The sequence below is a fragment of the Mus caroli genome, chromosome 18 (assembly GCF_900094665.2).
Source record: "Mus caroli chromosome 18, CAROLI_EIJ_v1.1, whole genome shotgun sequence".
NCBI lineage: Eukaryota > Metazoa > Chordata > Mammalia > Rodentia > Muridae > Mus > Mus caroli.
Genome location: NC_034587.1, coordinates 9,471,501 through 9,488,199, shown reverse-complemented (window position 1 = coordinate 9,488,199; position 16,699 = coordinate 9,471,501). Strand labels below are relative to the sequence as shown.

At 41.6% G+C, this 16,699-nt stretch overlaps 1 protein-coding gene across 2 annotated transcripts in view; it reads left to right on the top strand.

Annotated features, from left to right (window-relative positions):
• Osbpl1a (oxysterol binding protein like 1A) overlaps positions 1-16,699 on the top strand; it is a 186,133-nt gene that overhangs the window by 30,393 nt on the left and 139,041 nt on the right. For both annotated transcript variants that reach the window (XM_029471901.1, XM_021150443.2), the window contains exons 5-12: positions 611-722; positions 3,927-4,012; positions 5,077-5,221; positions 8,128-8,189; positions 8,379-8,423; positions 9,140-9,213; positions 9,321-9,384; positions 14,741-14,839. In XM_029471901.1, coding sequence (XP_029327761.1) covers positions 611-722; positions 3,927-4,012; positions 5,077-5,221; positions 8,128-8,189; positions 8,379-8,423; positions 9,140-9,213; positions 9,321-9,384; positions 14,741-14,839 — 687 coding nt within the window. The remainder of the gene's footprint in view (positions 1-610; positions 723-3,926; positions 4,013-5,076; positions 5,222-8,127; positions 8,190-8,378; positions 8,424-9,139; positions 9,214-9,320; positions 9,385-14,740; positions 14,840-16,699) is intronic.

Genomic DNA, 16,699 nt, shown 5'->3' with positions numbered 1-16,699 from the left:
ACTGCCTGGCTTTTAAAGGTTCTTTTAGACTTACTTATTCTCATATTTCTTATATGTGTGAATGTTTTGCTGGCATGTATACCACATTCGTGCCTGTTGGAGCAGGGATTATGGATGGTTGTGAGCCCTCCTATAGACGTTAGGAAGTGAAGCTGACTCCTTTCCATAAGCAGCAAGTGCTCTTAACTGCTGAATTGTCTCTTTAGGCTCTAGATAATTTACTTTTAAAAGTCAACTAAAGAAATTGGCTGTATATTAATTGTGGGTTGGCAATTGTTTAAGCAATTATAAGTTATTAGCAGAATTTTTGTAGGTATAATTGTTTTTTAAAATTTTATTTATTTATTTTATGTATGTGAGTACACTGTAGCTGTACAGATGGTTGTGAGCCATCATACAGTTGCTGGGAATTGAACTCAGGACCTCTGGAAAAGCAGTCAGTGCTCTTACCCGCGGAGCCATCTCTCCGGCAGCATAATTGATTTGATATGAAGATTCTTACATATTTTTTCTATTTTAGAAATTATAGCAATCACTAATTTGAAAAAGGATTGTCATATAATAAAGTCTTAGCTTAACAACAACTAAAATAATCTCTCTGTTTATTTAGGAGCTGGTCTTGCTTCTTTTAGAATACGATGCTGACAGTACAGTTGTAAATGGAAGTGGACAGACAGCAAAAGAAGCCACCCATGACAAAGAAATCAGAAACATGCTTGAAGGTAAGCATAGTGTCTTGTTTTACTATAGCTAAGGCCTTAGGTGCATCAGCATGACTCTGTAGCACCCGGGTAGATGACTGCAGTCCTTCTGTTGCTGAGTCATTACAAAACCATTGCTTATGTGTTATTTTGTTCCCTCAGCTGGTAGCTACTTATTGCTGTGCCATCGTAGCTAACAGAAGCCGCCTAACGAAGGAAAGCTGTACTTTGCTCACAATGTGAATGGGGATAAAATTTACCATGGCAGGAAGGCATGGTTGTGGCCCCATGATGCTGGGAGCATGTTAGGGGCATTGTTCTTTCCTGCAGAGGAACAGGAAGCAGAGAGAGGGCCAGAGTGGGGCTGCTTATGAAACTCAAAGTTTCCATGGCCCCCCAAAACACAGCCAGCAGCTGGGAACCAAATGTTCAGATATGAGAGACTGGGGGAACATTTCACATCCAAGCTGGAGCACTCACTTTATGACTATTAAAATCTTCACTTATAAAAGAATATAGTCGGCTAAAAATACGTTTTCAGTGCATAACAAGATGAGGGATAGAGAATTCAGGCACAAGGCGATGTGGCTTAGATAAGCTGCTGCAGCATGGTGATGAGAGCAGCCAGGAGGAGGTGGAGACGCTGCTGAGCCGGAGCTGGGCGTCAATCATTCCATACAGAGCTATCTTTCTGTCTCGCTTCGGCAACCACGGGGCCTCACTGCTAGAATACTCATTGCTTGATGGACCAGTTTCATGGCTATGGACACCAGAGGTTTAATTGCATTGACGAAGATGTGTGAGCCTTGAGTACAGAGCAATTTCTCCTCTGCACGTAAAAGAAAACCACTTCTGTGCTTAGGTAATAGGATTAGTCTTTGATAGTCCAGGCTTTGCTGGAAGACTAGACCAGGTCATTTCTACTTTGCACATAAGGCCTGAAAATTACCGCTGTGGCTTCACGCGTATCCTGTTCCTCTTTCTTGCAATTCAGAGAAGGGGGATACAACTCTGTATTTAAGGGTGTTAACTTTGTAACTGTAATTATTAGTATTTTTATTCATGTGAACTCTACAGTCTTGCCTGTAACAATTTTCTTATCAATTGAGATCTTCTTGCTTATTCTATAGTTACAAAAATAGCAACTATTTGGCACCTAGACTAGAGAACTGTCATCAACACGTACTGCATGTATCAGTGGGTTTGGAGTGATCTTCCTCTGCACTGGTCACATTCAGCTGCCTTATTCCAGCTGGTCTTCAAGGGTGACATTTGTCCCAGATCTTTAGGTCAGTGCTTTCACTTGACCTCACTGGTTTCAGTAAATAACCAGATCCACATTTATCTTCTACCAGTCATTGTAGTATGTGATGGAATGGCTCGTGGCTCATACTGGATATGGTCTTTGCCCTTTAACACACTGTGATCTATCGACAGGTGAGGTAACTGTTTCTGATCCTGACCTGTCATGGGAACCCGGGACTGAACTTTTCCTGATAAACTGAATGTTGGGTTAGTCTGACAGGTGGACATTGGATAGGAAGATTGTGAAAACATACTCTTAAGGCTCCTCTGAAACTCAAGCTATGCAAGGCAAGGGCTTAGATGACTTCACGGGTTTTGTCACTTGTTAGCTCATGTGCTCCTAGCCTGGGTAATAGAAGATAGAGACTTAATGGTGTGATTCTGTTCTGATGAGGACACCATCTGTTGCAGGAAATATTAAAAAAGGATGGCAAGTTCTCGCTCTTCGCCCAGCTACTCTCAACCCTGGCCGTCTTGCCCGCCAGTTCTTATGGAGATTCTCTGATTCAGAGCTCCAAAATCTCTCCACCCAGCTCTCTAAGTTCCCACTGATGTGTCACTACATCACTAGCCCCACACTTCCAAACCCCCATAGCCTTTGTGGTACATATCTGGCAAACGCATACTTTGCCGCTGTACCTTTATCTCTTGAAACCAGTTGAACCGCTGCATGAAGGGAAACACCACACAAACTTAGTTCAGAAACAATGGTGAGCTTGTTTCTTGTGTTACTGCATTGTATTAGAAACACACGAGTGATTTGCGCTGCTATTGAGACAGTGGCCACTCACTAACCCTGGTCATCAAAAGCTCGTAATTGTTTATGCTAAGTCTTTTTTTAAGATGTATTTATTTTATGTATGTGTGGATGCTGCCATTGTCTTCACGCACACTAGATGAGTTCATCAGATCCCATTGCAGATGGCCGGGAGCCACCATGTGGCTGCTGGGAATTGAACTCAGGACCTCGTCAGCAGTCAGTAACCGCTGAGCCCTCTCTCCATTCCCTAAGTCTTAGAATGAGTAAATCCCTAGTGTCTTTGAATTGAACTCTCAAATCTAACAGTATTTAAGTTTCAGTTCAAACATTTGTATTTTTCTACACTGTGATCAACTTTTTTTTTTAGTATTTTTTTTATTTATGAGTTTGTGTGTATGTGTCTATATAATGTGTTTTATGTATGTTGGTGGGTACTTACAGAAGCCAGAAGAGGGTGTCAGCTGGAGTTAATAGGTGGTTGTAGGTTGTCTGGTGTAAGTGCTGGGAGCTGAACTCAGGTCCTCTGATGTCTTTGTAATGAATTTCCAGGCAGATCACACCTGGCTGTAGAGCAACAGTTCTCAACCTATGGGTTGCACCCCCACCCCGACCCCCCACTCCCGCCAGTGGTCACACATCACAGATCCTGCATTTCAGATATTCATGTTAAGATTCATAATAGTTTTTTTGTTTTTGTTTTGTTTTTCGAGACAGGGTTTCTCTGTGTAGCCCTGGTAGCAAATTACCATTAAGTTAATGAACTTGTAATGGAATAGTTTTATGGTTGGCAGTCATACAACTACATTAAAGGGTTACAGCATTAGGAAGGTTGAGAGCCACTCTGTAGACTAAGATATATATTTTTCTCTTTCTTTTCTCTCTCTTCCTTCCTTCCTTCCTTCCTTCCTTCCTCTCTCTCTCTCTCTCTCTCTCTCTCTCTCTCTCTCTCTCTCTCTCTCTCTCTCTTTCTTTCTTTCTTTCTTTCTTTCTTTCTTTGGTTTTCTGAAACAGGGTTTCTCTGTATAGCCCTGGCTGTCCTGGAACTCACTCTGTAGACCAGGCTGGCCTCAAACTCAGAAATCCGCCTGCCTCTGCCTTCCAAGTGCTGGGATTAAAGGCATGTGTCACCACTGCCCAGCCTTATTTTTTTTCTCTTGCAGCTGTGGAAAGGACTCAACAAAGAAAGCTTGAAGAATTGCTTTTAGGAGCAGCTAGAGAAGGAAGAACAGCCGAAGTATCAGCTCTGGTAACAAGAAGCATTATTTCTTATATGTTAGGATGGTTTTTCCCTGAAATGTTAACTTCATAGTTGAGTGTCTGTGAGGAAACCCTCTTATCATCACCCTAGAATAGAAGTGTGATTATGCACAGATACACAAGTGCCCAACAACTCAGGATGGGAATGGTTTAGGAGGTACATATGCTGACAGATCTCTAGATTTCTGATTTATCTCCTCAACCCCAGTCAAATACCTGGTGATTAAGAATCAAATTTGTCATAGTAAATAATTAAGTTAAAGAATTTTTTTTTCAAATTAAGCCCGTTTAAAGTAAGAAAAAATTACAGAATTTAGTCAAAGAGGACGTTTTCCTAATTTTGATGAACAATAAATTCTGAAGAATATTGTCCTTCTAACATACCAAAAAGGAGCAGTGTTTGGATCAAGGACTTAGATCAAGCTGGGCAAGCTGGCAGCTTTGCCTACTTGTCTTTTCTTCCTAGGAGACCTACTTTCTTGTTTCCATTTCCTGCATGGTCTCATTAAATACGAAGCTCTAAATTTGTTCTGAATTCAAGACTGAAGCATTGCCATTTGCTTTAAAGTTATTTTAGCTCACTTGAAGCATTTCTTTGGTTTCTAAGTATAGTACCTGCAACATTTTAAACATTTTTGAAATGGAGACTCTATAGAGATCGCTAGCTGCCACAGGAAGGTGGGAAGAAGTTCCGCGGAGACTTGACATTTGCGCTCTAGCATCTTGGCCTTAGTTCTTCTTGGGACTGTTGGCTGGTGCTTGATTTGTAGTTCTGTTGTCACGAGTGCGAACTGCAAGACTGTTGAGAACAAGCAAGTTGGTGACATCGTAATGGGAGGCATTGGTGGGTCGCATTGCTGCTGTGCTTGGTGCCAGGACACAGATGTCACACCTGCTTAGGACAAGCATGGGTCAGCCGCAGAGTGAGCAATAGGGGCCTGGTCAATGCAAACCTGCCATCTCTGCTGTGTGGAGGCTCTGCTTGGAGCCTTTCTGCACATTGTGAGGGGAAGCCTGTGTTTGGTGTGTAATCACATTGCTGTCCTGTGTTAGCTCAGCAGGCCCAATCCTCCTGATGTGAACTGCTCAGACCAGCTAGGAAATACTCCCTTGCACTGTGCCGCCTACTGGGCCCACAAGCAGTGTGTTCTAAAGCTCCTGAGAAGCGGGGCTGACCCCAGCCTGAAGAACAAGAACGGTGAGCAAGCCCCACCTATCACAATCCTCCTCGGTTGCTTGACTCCACTGTTACATTGTATGGTCCCCTGTTTACATAAGGACGTTCACAAAGGTAAAAGAATGGCTTGCTCTTCTCCTTTAAGATTTAAATAGGAATGCACTCCGTACTCCAAATGAGACCATTATTGAGAAATATATTCCTACCATCAAGGAAAGAAAGCTGTCATCGTTGTTGTTTGTAGCAGTTATAGGTTGCCACCAATACAAAATTAGAGAATGTTGACGCACTGTGTTAGGAGAACCCAGAGTTAGATTATCAGGAGCCTCTTGTCGTGGCCTTTTCATCCAGTGCTCAGCATCCAGCCTTGCTTTATGAGTGCAGCTGTTTAAGATCACCTTCTGTATGTAATATGTGGTGCTGATCCATTGAGGTAGGTCAAGGCCATCGGTGCCTTAGTCTGAGAGCAGCATCTCTAACTTGGGGTTTTTCTTTAAGGCACATCATAAGCTCGCACTTAGAAACACTGTCCAGCATTTCAGCATAGTTCTTTGGGGCCATTTGATATGAGAAAGTAAAAGACAAAGCACACTGAGACATGGCCCTACAGTGTAATAGGGACACCTGGCCATTCCCAGATGTCCCAGGAGAAAGCCAGCTAGTACCTTGTTCTACTTGAGCTTGTAGAGCAGTCTGGGAAAGCTAGCACTGGGTGATCCAAAGTCTTTACTACGTTGGAAATATCTGTGAATGTCCAAAAAATTGCCTCAAATAATTGACTCTGTGGTTAGACATCATTTTAGCAGCAGACAGATTTGCTGTGTACTGAAGCATTTTTAAGGATGCTGAAAACCTGCTAATCTTTGGAGTCTTTCTATGCGTCTGTGCTTTTCTTCTGGGCATCCAGTTGCTGACCTGGAAACTACTGCACATGCCCAGCTGTACATGACATTTGGAGGTGTTGGACTCCTAGTAAAAATATTGATGACATTAGACTGGGGTTTCTTCTGTGCACATTCATTTGAAGAGAGGTGATTTTCTTCCATTGAGGGACAAAGATTTCTTGTGCGTTTCCTAGTACCCTGTTGTTCCACTCATTTTCTTTTGCTCTGAGAACACACACACATTTCTCTTGTGAAATTGCTGGCTATAAGTTCACGTAGCTAGGAAGCCTGCTCATTTAGTTCTAAGTGTGCTTCACTGAGTTTTTCCTGTATGCCTGGCCCTGCAGACAGTTAGCCCAGAGAAGAGGCTAAAATTTTATCCATTTGGCAGCAGCTCAGAATTTATTTTTGGCATTAGGGTAGACTTTTATGAAAGAAATCATACTGCCATTTTTCCCTCTGCTGGAAGGATATTTTCTCACAAGGGCCCTGCAGACACAGTGGGGATATGAGAATTGGCAGACCATTGTCTTTCTAGGTGCTGTGTAGAAAGACTGAATTGATGACAGTTCTCAGTGAACATTTTAAGAAGGGTTTCTCTCCTCACTGAAGAAGCAGATGTTAGTAGCCCCTGCTTCACACATCAGCAGTCCTGTTAATCTGCCTCAGAACAAAGTCAAGCTCGTGTGATCTTTTCTCTCGATTACTGACCGTGGCCTTTCTCCTTTCATCCCTTCCCTCCCCTGATGATCTTGAAGCCATTCCATAGAGCATACCATTCATTCTCTTGATAAATATTTCATTATATTAATACAAGATAAAGACTCCATAAACAACCATGTCATAGGTATACAATTCTGAGTGTATTAAGGATGGCTTAATTATGCCCTTCAAATTATAATTGTATGGTGTGTAGTTTAAATTAAAATTGTATGGCATATGAATTTCTATGTTGGTAGAGCTGATAAAAACCTGAAGCACTATAATAGGATCAGTCAGTTATATTGTAATTTCCCTAAGTTTACACTTAAACACTTTGACATATGTAAACATCAGTCAAACCATATTACTTCTTGTCTTGAGACCTGCCAGAGGCATCCCATCATGTCTAGAAGACACAGCTCACAGACATCCAGCTCTGTGCGCATCACCTTCTTGTCTCTTGCCCTCTGTCTCATTTCTCTCTTGGGGCCTTTGCATTAGCTGTTCCCTGAGTCTTCACAGGATCCTTTCCAGTAACCATCCCTTCCTGAGCCGAGCCATCTGGGACCAGTCTCTTCGCTTTCTACCTGAAGTGGTAGCTGTTGTTCATTGAATCTGCCACTAATTATGTCAGCATACCATAATTACCGGTTATGTCTCTTTTAGTATGAATTTTCCACTGTGTCCTGTGTTGTTCATTGTAAATCGCTGGTGCTTTATAAGAAGTAGAAATAAATGTTACTAATACATACCAGGGCTTTGGTTTTGTTTTAAAGAATTGAACAGTTGGTCTGGAGAGATAGCTCAGCAGTTAAGAGCACTGGCTGCTCTTTCAGAGGTCTTGAGTTCAATTCCGAGCAACCACATGGGATGGTGACTCACAACCATCTGTAATGAGATCCGATGCTCTCTTTTGATGTCTGAAGATATAGCTACACTGTACTCACATATATAAAATAAATCCTAAAATTCTTTTTTGAATAGTTGACCAACAAGTTAATGTAAGGCTTAAACAAATTGACTATGGGATAAGAAGTCTGTATTGTTTTAAACTGGCAAGCTTGTGGTAATTTGTTCCACCAGTCACTTATGGACAGAAAGGCTGCCTGGTCAGAGGACCTGTAGAGAGTGTTCTGAGGACAGTCAGACTTTCTGACGTAATAGCTCCCCTAACAGGAGGCCTTCAAGAACCAAGAGGGAAACTTCTGGCAGGGGATTTTGTTTTTATATTTTGCTGGTGGAAGGAGCCTTTGAAAGTACAAAGGAACGTCATATGGTACAGTTGTAGTAAACTTTGTTGTGTAGTTGGCATAGTGACATTTTTCCTTGTATTTTACGCAGATCAGAAACCTCTTGACCTTGCCCAGGGTGCTGAAATGAAGCATATTCTTGTTGGTAATAAGGTGTGTACTGGTGGGCTAAATCTTACATTTCTGACTTCCTAAGGTAGGTATTGATGGATTAAACTGCTAGATTTCTAATTCCTTAAAGGTCTAAATTTCTGATTTCCTAAAGTAGTAAGTCTCTTCAAAGGAATTGAATGAATGCTTCAGCTCTGTAGCTGCATCTTTAATGAAATGTGTTTCCAGTAGGTTGTCCACAAAGCACTGAAACGCTACGAAGGCCCTCTCTGGAAGGTAGGAGGGGCTTGAAGGAGGAGGCTGGAAGGGATTCGTAATGCTTTGTTTCTGGTCTTTCCCTGCCCCCCAATTTTTTCAGACTTACATAATGTCCCTGACTTACCATGACATATGAGGTTTTTTTACTTTTTAGTTCCATATAAAGATTTGAACTTGGTAGCACTTATACTCTAATTTGGAACTTTTTATCTTTTCTTGCCTTGTGTTTGGGCAGTGCTGGTGAGTTCCCAATCACCCATGTGGCCAAGAGTGTAGCAACCAGGACTGCACAGTGCAGTGTTGCCATCTTGCTTTGCATAATGGTTGGCATGTTTTAGCCCCTCCCCCATGCACACAGCATACAGTATATAAGTACATTATATAAATGGATTTCGGTTAACTCTTTTTAGACATTCAGTCACAACTTTGAGGCACTTGTGTTTAAGACCCAGAACTGCTGTTTTCTGTAGACAATTCTGAACGGAACGATTAGCGCCATAAGCTGTGACCTTACCAGTGTGGCATTGTGTTTCGTGTTCAAACACCCTGTAGAGAGAGCTATGTTCACATCATTGCGTTTAATATCTGAGCTCAAATTTATTACAGTTTATTGTTCAGCCCTCCTGTCTAGATAGAAGTCCCAGATATATCTATTTAAGCTTAATTACGTTTCCTTAGTTACATATTTGAATCCAGATACATCAGCATGGAAATTTTTTGTCCTTTTCCTTTAGAGTTCAAGATTTTTTGGCTGGAAGTTATTTTGGGTAGTGTTAGAACATGGAGTCCTTTCCTGGTATAGGAAACAGTAAGTATTATCCTTATACTTACTAAGTTTTAGAATATAACATTTAATATATTAGAAGTTTTCATTTAGGTCTTTTTCTTTGCCTTGATTTAATTTTTGTTTTAAAGGCCTGATGCAGTCCATAATTCTTATCGCCAAGGATGCAAACACCTGACTCAAGCTGTGTGCACGGTAAGATGAGACGTGTGTTTGTACAGACCGTGAAGTCCGTGCTGCAGTGAGTTGTCCAGACATTGCAGACTCTAGAGAATCCATGGGCTTCACATTTGAGAGCAACTGAAGTTAAAGGTTCTGTTTGTGCATGTGCAGGCACACATGCATGTGCAGACACACACACACATAGTCAATTTGTTTCTTTCCACTTGTGTTTAGAACAGGCGATCTAAAACAATCTAGACAGCTGTCAACACTGGAGGCACATGTGTGTCTTTTGTCTTTTCCATGGGTAAATCTAAATGGTGGAAGCGTCTCTGGGATTACAAGAAAATGTAAAGCTCATGACAGACTCAGTTCCTTGTACTTGCTCCCAGCTGTTTTACTTTACTCTCTAGGTGACTGAGATGCCTCTGTTTACTGACTGGGCTAACATGGGGCTCAGGCACATCTAAGTGCAGTAGGGTTGTGCCATAGCTGCCTGCCTGTCTGCCTGCCTGCCTGCCTGCCTGCCTGTCTGCCTGTCTGCCTGTTTGTCTGCCTGCCTGCCTGCCTATCTGCCTGTCTGCTTGCCTGTCTGCCTGTCTGCCTGTCTGCCTGTCTGCCTGTCTGCCTGTCTGCCTGTCTGCCTGTCTGCCTGTCTGCCTGCCTGCCTGCCTGCCTGCCTATCTGCCTGCCTATCTGCCTGTCTGTCTGCCTGCCTGTCTGCCTGTCTGCCTGTCTGCCTGTTTGTCTGCCTGCCTGCCTGTCTGCCTGTTTGTCTGCCTGCCTGCCTGTCTGTCTGTCTGTTCTGCCTGCCTGTCTGTCTACCTGCCTGTCTGCCTGCCTGTCTGCTTGTCTGCCTGTCTGCCTGTCTGCCTGCCTGCCTGCCTGCCTGTCTGCCTGCCTGCCTGCCTGTTTGTCTGCCTGTCTGCCTGTCTGCCTGTCTGCCTGTCTGCCTGTCTGCCTGTCTGCCTGTCTGCCTGCCTGCCTGCCTGCCTGCCTGTCTACCTGCTCTCAAGCGCTCTCCTGCTCTCCACCCACCGTCTTCCCTGAGAGGTTACAGGCTGAGTGAACTGCCCCATCAATTTAGAACACACTGTGCCCGAGTTGTCCATTCCTAGCCCTTCTCTCTTGTCCTTCCTGGACACAGCAGACTGGGGCTCTGCCATGCTCACCCCCTCTGCCACCTTGCTGCCTGTTCTCTCCTACCCCTTGGTTCTGCCCTACACTAACATTCTTACTCTACTGCAATCTTTTTATTAGTCTGTTTTTTACAAAGTGAACTTGTTAGTTTCTCCCACTTCATTTTCAAAACTTTAGCTTCTATGGAATTGATTAGGTCCTGGTGGGTTATGCCTCTGCCTATTTTATAACTTCTAATTTCTTATGTAGTGGTCTGCTTACAGCTTTATCTGAGTTGTATCAACACCAGATAAAGAGACCCATTGAATATTCACATGAATCAAGCTATGTTCAATTTCTTCTTTCCTAGGGTTGACACCTAGGTTGATTTAGAGTATTTTATACAGGTATTCCTATCCTTAACTGTCCATTAAAAATTACAATATTTATAATATGTAGAATATAACATTAACTATTCTACACTGTGACATTAAGTACAATTAATTATTCTGCTAGTTTGGATAGTGTGCAGTCCCAGAAGTCTTTAACTCTCCTAATGGGCAGTCTATTGGAGTCAGACCATTCACCCTCAGCTTCTGCCATCCAGCCACTTGATAAATCTGATCACTCCAGTTTGAATATATAAGTGGAGTCATGCTTGTCTTTTTGTGATAGCCTGTTTGACATAGCAGTGTTCTCCAGATTCACCCATGTCTTAGTATGCCATCAGATTTCCTTTCTACAAAATCCTATGTCTTTTATACATATGCCACATTTTCTTTATTCATTTTCAGCTGTCAGTGGAATTTAGTTCTTTAAATTTCTTGACTACTATGGGCTATATCTACCTATGTAGTGAACATGGGTAGAAATTACTTTGAGAATATATGCCTAAAAATAGACCCGATGGCTTATATTGTGGTTCCAGTTTTAGAATCTAGAGATACATTGTCAGTTTCTCTCCCTTATCTTTTCTTTCATGAATTTCATAGATTGCATTTTGACATTTTGAGCTGATATACCTAGAGTTAACTTGTACGTGGTATGAGGTACAGACTCAGCTTCATCCTTCTGCTGTGGACACCCAGTTGTGCTCACACTGTGGTTTGGAGGATGTCCAAGCTTTCCATGACTAAGTGATCTTGGCATACTCTTCTGAAATCACTTGACCATACACAAGGTCTTTTTCTTTCGTTGACTCATGTACCTGCAGGTATCACATAGTTTTCTTCACTGTGGCTTTGCAGCGTGTTTTAAGCTGAAAAAGTTTGTTCATTGCTTACAAGATTGTTTTGGCTATTTGCAAACTGATGGACGTCCATGCTGATTTTATGGTGGAACATAGGTCATGTATTTTTGTATGCTGTTATTTGGTTTGGTTTTATCCCACAATATTATTTTCTTCTTCCTCTTCCTTCTCCTCCTTGTCTTATATCCTCTGTACCATGTGCCCTTCTTCTGGCTTTTACAATTTTTTTTTTACCTTTCTGCAGGGTTTCCTGACCCTTGGTGGTGGTTGGAGGTTGATGGTAGTGGTGACAACACAGATGTTCTCTTTACGGCTGACCATTAGACTGCCACTTATTCTCATTACTTTGACTATTTATGAACCTCTGCAGTTACTATTGCCCTCTGTAAAGAGGAAACTTCTTTTCTTCCAGAGATGATAGCAATAGTAATCTGAGAGTAAACACAGTTGTTTAGGAAGTAATTTGATGGACACATCATCTTCATTTAGCAAAATGACAGGAATGTCTTCCCTATGAGGACCTATGAAATCCCTAGACATTATATTTTCACTGTGTTCACAGTGCCAGATGAGGATTCCCTCCTGTGAGTCAGGGTTAAAATTTAGTCAGAGGTTAGTTGTCAGCCCTGTAATAGACTTTCAAATACTGTGCCTTTGGAAGCATCTTGCTGGACCTGTTAGTAGTATTTCATTCAAGGTCTACAAGTGGGTAAGGACAGTTTGCTGACTCCTCCCCAACAACTTCATAGGACCTTTCAGCAGCAATGCCGTCCAATAGGGAGGATGCTTTATGTAGCTCAGGCTGGTCTTGAACTCACTGTGTAGGGTAGGAAAGGTGACCTTTAATTCCTGATCATCCAGTCTATATATTTCAAGCACTAGGATTGCAGGCATGCACCACCATTTGTGGCATTAAAACAACAACAACAACGATGCCCCAAACTTTAGTTGCATGGATTTAATTTGTTTTCTCATAGTTTGATGGGGTTTTGTTTGAGTACTAGGATTGGACCCAGACCTTGTGCACACTGTCATAGTTTCTTAAGGTTGAAAGTTAAAATAGGGAGATTAGGCTTCTTTACTAACAGATCTCTCAAACCATATTTTACTGTTGGTAGCTGTTTCTTGTTTTACCCCACTAGCTTTGGTAGGTTTTAGTTCATTATCATTTAAACTATTTTCTAATTTCTGTTATGATTTTTGCTAAGAGCCAGTTAATAATTCTAAATATTAGAAGTGTGATGTTTAACCCCCAAATAATGGGGCTTTTTTGATTATCTCACTCTAGATTAATAATTCCATTTTGGTTTAGAACATACACTGTATGATTTCTATTCTGTCAGATTTATTGAGGCTTGTTCAATAACTGTACTTATGTAATATAATAATAGTGCGTTTGTATTTGATGCTGGGAAGATAGATGGCTTAGCAGCTAAGAGTGTTTGTTGCTTTTGCAGAGAATATTGGTTTATTTCCTAACACCCCATGTAGTGGCTCACAACTGTGTGTAACTTTATTACCAGGGGATCTGACACCCTCTTCTGACCTCTGCAGACACCATACACAAATGTGGTGTATATATATGCACACATGCAAAAAATCCATACACAATAAATAAATAAAATAAGAGTATTTATTTTGTTATTGTTAAGTAATATGCCTTATAAGTTGTCATGGTGGTATTCATTTGTTTTCTCTAGTTTATTGTTAGTTATTATCAATTGATGAGTATTAAGATCTCTATCTGTGCATGTATCGTTCTACATCTGTGGCTGTTATTGATTGCATACTTGTTGATGACGTTTTCCTAATTGACATTTTGTTTTAAAATTGTTTTTGTCTAATGTTAATATGGCCAGCCTGGCTTTGTGACTACTTTTCATTTACTTTGAACCTATCTGTGTTTTTCTTCTGTCTCTTGTAGGTGGTATATATTTTCTATTTAGTTTCTATTTCCATTCTGACAATTTTTGACTTTTAATGAATCATTTTAAATGTGTTTTTGCTTCCTTCCTTCCTCATGTTAGGTCTCTTACAGTGACCTCCTTAGTATAATGCATGCTATGTCCTGGAGAGTGGGTTCTGTTACTTGTCTTGTTGTGGAGTGTAACCTCCCATGTCTTGAGCAGCCTCTGGTCACTTTAGATTGGCCTTGTCTGGGTGAATTGTTCTGAATCTGTGATGTGAGTGATGTGATTGTCAGGAATCTCCAAATTACCTCTCGGGAGACTGCCCTGCTCTCTTGAGTGTTTGTAGCTGTCCAGCTCTGCCTTATTAATTCTCAAAGCCAGCCAGCCAGCCGCCCCACTTGTGCCCTTGCAATACCTTGGGCTGTGGGAATGGCTTCCATAGCTTCTGATTGTGGCTCCTGCAAGAGAGTACTCACCTCTTGTCTGTGGATGGTTGTTGCCATTCCAGTTCCTTCTGTGGCAGGTTTTGTTTTGGGTGGGGACAGCAGAGGGTTGACAAAGTTGTTTCATAGTTGTTTCCTACTGACATTTCTATAGTAGGTCCTAGGAACAGAAGGCCAACCTTTATTCTTTTAAATTCCCTCCATTTCTACTTTTTTATTAAAAAAATAATTATTCCTAATTCTTTTTGCCTCCTCTACCACCTCATCTTCAACCTACCTACCAATTATCCATTTATACTCAGGTAAAACATTTTCTACATTTGACACAGAGAAAACATTTAAGAGTGGTATGAAGAAATTGGAGCTTTGATATGTACAGGATTTTATAGCCCAGGTACATACTAATTTATATTTAATTACTGGTAAACCTAAGGTCACAAACACAGTGAACCTGGAGTGTTTTCTGGAATGAACAAGCTGATGGCAGGATTGGTGTGGATAAGCTGCTGCAGTGCCTTGAATCTCCTGGGGACCCACTTCTGACATTTATCAGCCTTTCAGATTTCTCTACTCAGTATTCTTACATTTAATGTTACATTTGTGAGGGATAATTTCAGGAACATTGTTTCCAGTGAGTGAACATTGCTTTCTGATTTCTTTATATGCAGGTGAAACCTACAGATAGCTGCCTCTTCTCCATTCGATGCTTTGATGACACTGTTCATGGCTTCAGGGTTCCTAAGAACAGCGTACAGCAATCAAGAGAGGTAATCTTATGCATCGACTTCTATCTTTCCCAGAACTTAAGAATGTAACTTAGACATAGAAATCAATACATAAATATAACTTATAACTCTTGAAGTAAGTAAAATTTATTTGTGTTTGTGTGTGTGTGTGTGTGTGTGTGTGTGNGAGAGAGAGAGAGAGAGAGAGAGAGAGAGAGAGAGAGAGAGAGAGAGAGAGAGAATAGCAAATAGCTCTGTATGGAGGTCACAGGCCAACTCTTGGGAGTCTGTTCTTATCTTCCATCTGAATGAATCTGTCCTTTGTTTTCCGCCCTCTGTGTACTCCAGGCTAGCTTCTGGGTGATTCTCTTGTCTGATTCCCATCTCACTACAGAAGTGATGCGGTTACAGATGTGAGCCACCACATCTGACTGGGTTCCAGGGGTCTCACTTACGTCATGGGCCTTGTGTAGTAAGCACATCTGCTCATGGATCCATCTCAAGTCCTTACTGTTTTCAGAATAGGGTTGTGGGTTATTTATTTTTGCGTATTCTTGTTTCATGTGTATATATACAATCATATGTGTGCAAGTGCATGTGTGTGCGTGTGGGGATTAGAGGACAACATGGAGGTGCTGTTCGAAACAGGGTTTCTCTGTATAACTCTGGCTGTTCTGGATCTAGGTCTATAGCAGGCAGGTTTTGACCTCAGAGACCCGCCTGCCTTTGCTTCCCAAGTGCTGAGATCAAAGGTGTTCACCACCACATTTGTTGTGTTTTATAACCCTGGCTTTTTACAAAGGCTTTGGACATTGGCGTCCTGGCTTGTGCTGTCTTCCCAGCCTGGGTGATACTTGTTGACTGGGAATATCATAGTTAAGCTTGGCAGATGAGTTTTAGTTGTAGGTGGATATTGTCTGCCTATAATTACTTTATTTTAACTCTTGGGAAGAAAAAAGAATAAATGATTGTTTAGAAGCATATTCCTTACCTTATAAGGAAACCACAGCGTGGAAGAAAACTGCCCAAGAGTGTGGTTTGTGTGTCAGAATGTGTGTTCTGCGTGTAATTACAGTATAGACGAAACCTGCTTTCCCTCCCTCCATTTCTCCATCCTCTGCACCTTCCTACCCACCCACCATTGTATTCTTTCGCCTTTCCTGAAATCTAGGTTGGTTCCAATTTCCAGCTCTTGTGAGTAGAACGGCAATGAGTATGGATGAGCATGTGTCTGTAGTGTGATGTTGAGGCCTTTGGGTGTGTGCCCACGAGTGGGTCTATGCCAATCTATGCCCAGTTGATACACCAGCAAAGAATATGTGTCCCCCTCCCCATTCCTCACCAGCAGGAGGGGTCATTGACCTTAACCATTCTGACTGGTGTAAGCTGAATCTCAAAGTAGTTTCCATTTCATTTCTCTGATGACTAAGAATGTTGAACATATTTCTTTAAGTGTGTCTCTGCCATTTGTGCTCCATCCTTTGAGACCTCTGCTTAGTTCTGAACACAGGTTTATAAAGTGGGCTATTTTCTTTATCTTAACTGTTGGTTTTTTTCTTTTAGTTCTTTGTATATTTTAGATACCAACCCTCTATCAGATGTATAATTGGTAAAGATTGCTCTTCCTATTTTGTAGGTTTCTTTGCCAAATGATGGGGTCCTTTGCCATTAAAAAGCTTTTCAGCTTCATAAGGTCCCATGTGTTGAATTGTCCTTAGTGCCTGTTCTGTTGGTGTCCTGTTCAGAAAGTCCTTTCCTTTCCAGTGACTTCAAGGCTGTTCCTCACTTTCTTTTTTTTTTTTTTTTTTTTTTGCCCTCTCACCCATTTATTAAAGAAACAGTAAGAAAAGATACAATGGAGGAAAACCACCAACCATCCTTCACATCAAGCTGAACACAGCA